This window comes from Temnothorax curvispinosus, unplaced genomic scaffold, assembly GCF_003070985.1.
Source record: "Temnothorax curvispinosus isolate PA1 unplaced genomic scaffold, ASM307098v1 QBEX01008001.1, whole genome shotgun sequence".
In the NCBI taxonomy this organism is placed as follows: domain Eukaryota; kingdom Metazoa; phylum Arthropoda; class Insecta; order Hymenoptera; family Formicidae; genus Temnothorax; species Temnothorax curvispinosus.
In genome coordinates this window covers 223,310-228,918 of record NW_020217781.1, presented here as the reverse complement: position 1 = coordinate 228,918, position 5,609 = coordinate 223,310, and the positions used below count along the sequence as shown (strand labels likewise).

The 5,609-nt window shown below is 35.7% G+C and overlaps 1 protein-coding gene across 1 annotated transcript; it reads left to right on the top strand.

The window, feature by feature from the left end:
* Window positions 1-1,269: 1,269 nt before the first annotated feature.
* LOC112457618 (F-box/LRR-repeat protein 2-like) lies at window positions 1,270-3,849 on the top strand. The gene is made up of 6 exons (XM_025020780.1): window positions 1,270-1,685; window positions 1,964-2,129; window positions 2,306-2,501; window positions 2,617-2,992; window positions 3,071-3,392; window positions 3,543-3,849. The coding sequence occupies exons 1-6, from the start codon at window positions 1,517-1,519 to the stop codon at window positions 3,847-3,849; spliced, it is 1,536 nt and encodes a 511-aa protein (XP_024876548.1). The 5' UTR covers window positions 1,270-1,516.
* Window positions 3,850-5,609: the final 1,760 nt, after the last annotated feature.

The window sequence follows — 5,609 nt, the reverse complement described above, 5'->3', positions numbered from 1 at the left end:
CATTGACCACCAAACGTTTTAATGACGATATTCGTGACCACCAAACGATTCCGCGTCGATTGAGCCCTGTCAAAGTCAATTTGGGTGATAAATACAATTGTTCCGACTACGGCATTATGCGCATACGGTTTTTTCTATTTTCTGGGAAAACGGTTGACCACCAAACGTTTTACTGGTGATATTCGTGACCACCAAACGATTCCGCGTCGAATGAGCTATAAAAAATTAAATTGGTTGAAAAATAAAAATTGTCCGGCTAACTTCACACCGAAAATTTTATTTTTATTTTACAGGAAAACGACTAACCACCAAACGATCGGACTAGACTACCAAAGACCACCAAACGACCACCAATCGATTCCAATTAATGAAAGTTCGATACGTTGAAGTTGTCCGGCCAACTTCATAGAGGTCAGGGGGCCTATGGGCCGATATCACAGTCTCCGATTAACGTGATTCTCCGATTAAACTCACTCTTCGTCTCTTTCTAGGGGGATAGTTAGAAAGAGATGCAGAGTGAGTTTAATCGGAGAATCACGTTAGTTACATTTTGTTAGTTCGGACGTGTTCCGCCCAAACAAAAAAATTTTTTAAAGTATTGCGACTGATACTGTCTGCTTGCAATTGCCTTTTAGACTTCGCCACTCAACTGTATAGTAATCAGACAGTGAAAAACACACAAACAGAGGCAACTGCTGGCCGTATTGACCTCGTATTAGAGGCAGGAGCCAATACAAATATAAGAAGAAAAAGAAGAAAGAGAATCACGTTAATCGGAGACTGTGATAGAGGTTCGGCTGAACGCAGCCATTGTGTATTTATTAGTTGATATGATAACAATTTTATAAAATTAATAATTTTTAAATTCAACACAGAAATACTTATATAATACAAAGTTTACAAACATATATGTATTTTTTAATAAATAATAATTATTTTACAAGATTCAACATAAGGGAGTACAAGATCCGACTATGAATACCGTCCAAAAAATCCTTTAAATTCTCAAAAGAAAGAGGAATCAGTGAACCAATCACGGGATCGTTCTATAGAACCCTTTGCAGTCGGATAATCTGGTCACCCTGGACTGCGTTCCAAAATTCACTCTAGTTAACTAAAATGCTATAGTGTACATACATACATACATACGTGACGTAAACTATAGATTTTAGTTACTCAGAGTGAATTTTGGAACGCAACCCTGGATTTAACCAGATTGTTGGCTATTCTGACTAGCTTTGATTCTTGCTCCAGGAGGCAGGAGGCAGGAGGGTCTGCACACTCTGCACTGATTTGCGCTACGTGACCACGTGATGCTGACGACGAACGACGAAGCGCAGGAGCGGTAATTGCGGTAAAACGTTCGTGTCCGTTGCAGAAACGTGATAACGTTTATTAACTGAGACGCAAATGTGGTGCCTGTTCAGAGAAATTCAACACCTCAACCTTGGAATCTGAAAACGTCGGTTGTAAAGCTCGACTGATCCAATCTCGTCGAAGAAATTATCTGATCGACATGGAAGCGGTCGAGGAGAGCGAGCCCAACGTTCTTCGCGAGATCGCGAGTGAGGAGCTGGCGCAAATCCCGAGAGAATCAACGAGGAAGATCAATGCGCATTTTAATGCAAAGTTCGAGGAGTTCATAACCGCCAAGGCGGTTTTCGAGACCAGCCGAAAATGTTTGGGTAAGCTGGACGCGCCGTTTTGAATTTTTACCAGCTTCGAATATTTGAGGGACGCTCGTTTTATTTACATACTTCTGAAATGCCGGCGCTTTTTATGTACCTTTCTCGAATTTAGGTTTCTTCTAACAATACTTTTGTTATTTACTCGAGACTCAATGTAAACTTTAGTCTCAAACATCGAAAGCCATATAATTCATGACCAAAATTTATCTCAAAATAAAGAATTTTGCATAAATAAATGGAAGGCCGAGAACTTTATATCATATGTTGACTTACAGAACAAAATTTAGAGACGGCGCAGAAGGAACTTGCAGAGCAGAAGTTGGATCTTGACGAGTGTAGAAGGAAGTTGGAGCTAACGGAAAAGAACAATACAGAATTAGTATGTAGCAATCTTGAAAAAGTGAAAATTGAAGTGCACAGATTACAGGAATCTGTCAAACGGTAATGTCACGTTCTTACAATTTCTAATATCGATATATAAACAAAAATTTTATAATATTTTGATAACTAATAATATAATTACTGTATAAAATAGCAAGAGACTAATGTTTATTCTTAATGAAGTGTTATCAACATTTAATATCTTATAATTGGATTTGATTTAATGTGGATTACAGGTTGGAGAAGGAAAATTATGAATTACGTAGGCAGAGAGACACAGTTACGGATGAGGCTAATGCATTACAACTGCAAGTTGAAAGGCGGGATACCGGAATTAAAAGAATGCGTACCGAATTCAATTGTGTAAACAGTATGAAACTCTCTTCGGATGAATCCAAGGAGCTATCACGTTGCAGTTTATCTGCGCTTCCTGTAAAGTATTCTAAGAAGTCTATTTTTTATCACAATATTCATTGCAATGACATTTCGTTCTTTGAGTATTAAAGTATTTATTTTGTATTATATTAATTATATTCTATCTTTACAGAATGAAATACTACTAAAAATATTAAAAAATTTAGATTTGAAGACGTTATGCCGCATGAGTAACGTAGATAAACGCTTCAAAAATTTAACACAGGACCCTGAACTCTATACACGTTTGAACATGCGATATAAATCTAAGAAATATATGTGCGATATATTTTGTTATTTTACACCTAGATGTAAATATTTGCAACAATTAGATCTTCGAGGAAGCTACTTTGATGTTAATGATTTCGTAAATTTTCTTAATAATTGCGGCAGCTGTTTAACGCATTTAAGTCTAAATGATTGCCGCATAGATTATTTCTCAACAGTAGGACAGTTAAATCCTGTCCAACTGTCCTTTGAAATTTCAAAGACATGCAAAAATTTGAAAGGTATATGCATATAGTATATGTATATAATTATCAAGATTATGGGTAAATTGCATAAGAACTAATGCAAAATTTTTTTAGAATTGGATCTAAGGTTTTGTTATGGCGACGACGACGACGGATTTTCGTATTTCGAGAGGCTAAATAAGTTGGAATGCATCCATTTTTCTGGGCTGCCAATAACGACAGAACATATTTGCAAAACACTGCAAAATAATCCACAAATACGTGAAGTGGAATTGGGAGACTCGATGAACGATGCAATTCTGATAGAGTTGGCAAATTCGTGTCGTGACTTGGAATTAATACATACACTGTACATAATCCCAGATGGAGATATTACATCTCAGGGTATTAATGCTCTCGCTAACTGTAAGAATTTACAAAAAGTGTCCCTTGATCTGTAAGTGTGTGTGTGCTACATTTTTTTTTAAATACACATTGTATTCTTTATTGAAATTTGTTTGCTTCTCTTGCGAGCATCTTGAAAAAGTTACATGAATTTTTTCTTTGCAATTAAAATACTGTACTAATTATATGATTTTTGTTACAGAGACGAATGCCCAATTACTGATGACAGCATATTTAGATTACTTTCTTCTTATCAACACTTGCAAGAAATTGAGTTGCACTTTCCTGTCCTCACTGATCACCGGTTGGAATTACTAGCGCAGTGCAAAAACTTAAAAAAGTTATTTCTTCAGACTGCGGAACTTGATATACCTGATAAATATTCCATTATTTTGAGACAATGTCCTAAATTGCAAAAGTTTTATCTCACGCGGTGTAATATAAGTGATCAATTAGTTAATGAATGGAAGGAAAGATATCCGCATGTGTCCATCTATACAAACAACTAATAATTTAAATAGTTTTTGTTTACTTTTGTTTACATATATATTTACAAATAAAGTTTATGTCTACTATTTTAAAATATAAAAATTATTAATTTTAACTTAAGTAAAATAAATTTTTTTTTTAAACATGAATACAAGTTGAGCCGGAGAACCTCTTTAAAAATAAATATTTTTCAGAAATTTTTTATAGGGGAACGAAGAAAGCGAATAACGTTAAACTTTGCATGTTCTTTGAATCTTATTTTAACCCCTTCGTTGGCAGAGAGAATTCGACAAAAAGTGCCCAAAATGGCAGGAAAATTTTTTATTCTGAAAATTTGTACCCTGGGGTTTTTGAGGGCGCTGATTACGAATCTGAACTTAAAATTTGAAAATTCAAAATGGCGGATCCAATATGGCGGACGAAAATACAAAAAACGGCTTGATTTGGATAAATATTGGTACTTATATGGGTTATTTAGGTTGCTGATTACGAATCTGAACTCAAAATTCAGAAATTCAAAATGGCGGATCCTATATGGCGGACGAAAATACAAAAAAACGGCTTGATTTACCCTGCATAAAATGTCGGATTGAAAAGAATTAATTTAAATTCTGCTTTCTGATGCGAAGAAAGGGATTGAAAAGTATTGGTTTGCAAGAATTCACTTAGCTTAAAATATTCCTCGCATTCAATCGCAATCGATAACCTTCAAACAAATGCGAATTCTCGCATTAAAAAGGATTCACTTCTTTTGCTAATTGTTTTTGGATTCAGAGGCATACAAGATTTTCACGTTCTGTTCCCAGTATCGCACTGAAAAGTATTGACCCGTGATCCAATCCGAAATTGTTGCAAAGCAGAATTCATGACAAAATCTCGTGAATGCGAAACAATATTTTTGAATAAGACGTTTTATGCAGGGTAGATAAATCTTGGTACTTATGGGTTACTTAGGTTGCTGATTACGAATCTGAACTCAAAATTTAGAAATTCAAAATAGCGGATCCAATATGGCGGACGAAAATACAAAAAACGGCTTGATTTGTCTGGTCAAATCTGTGAGTATCTGTGAGTACATCTGTGCGTGTCCTGAGACTTTGAGACAAACAAACAGTTTTTGAAAATATATATGTTAGGTTAGATAATAATACTATGTTGTGAGTACCAAGCTTTATACATTTCTACCTATTTTTTGTATTTTGCTTCATGTTATTGGATTCGCCATTTTGAATTCCTTTATTTTAAGTTCAGCTTCGTAATCAGCGACCCCAAAAACACCTGAGTGGCAAATTTCATCTCAATCAAGTAATTTTTTGCATTTTTATCCGCCATTTTGGATTAGCCATTTTGAATTTGCAAATTTTGAATTCAGATTCGTAATTAGCGACCCCAAAAACCCCCGAGTGGCAAATTTCATCCTAATCAAGTAATTTTTTGCATTTTCATCCGCTATTTTGGATCCGCCATTTTGAATTTGCAAATTTTGAATTCAGATTCGTAATCAGCGACCCCAAAAACCCCCGTATAAGACTTAGATGCCAAATCGGAGCAAGTTAAATAGGAAAAAAAAGGTTGACGCACTTTTACGTCAATGCCACACACGGCACGGAAAAATTTGACGCACTTTTGCGTCAATGCCAACGAAGGGGATGCTGGAGCCGTAGCCGAACTCGATCGGCGTCGGTAAAGAAGACCGGCGAACTATATCTGTCCTTGTATGGACAAAGATATAAACAAGGATAGCACGCTACATTGCACGCACACATACGCACGATGCACA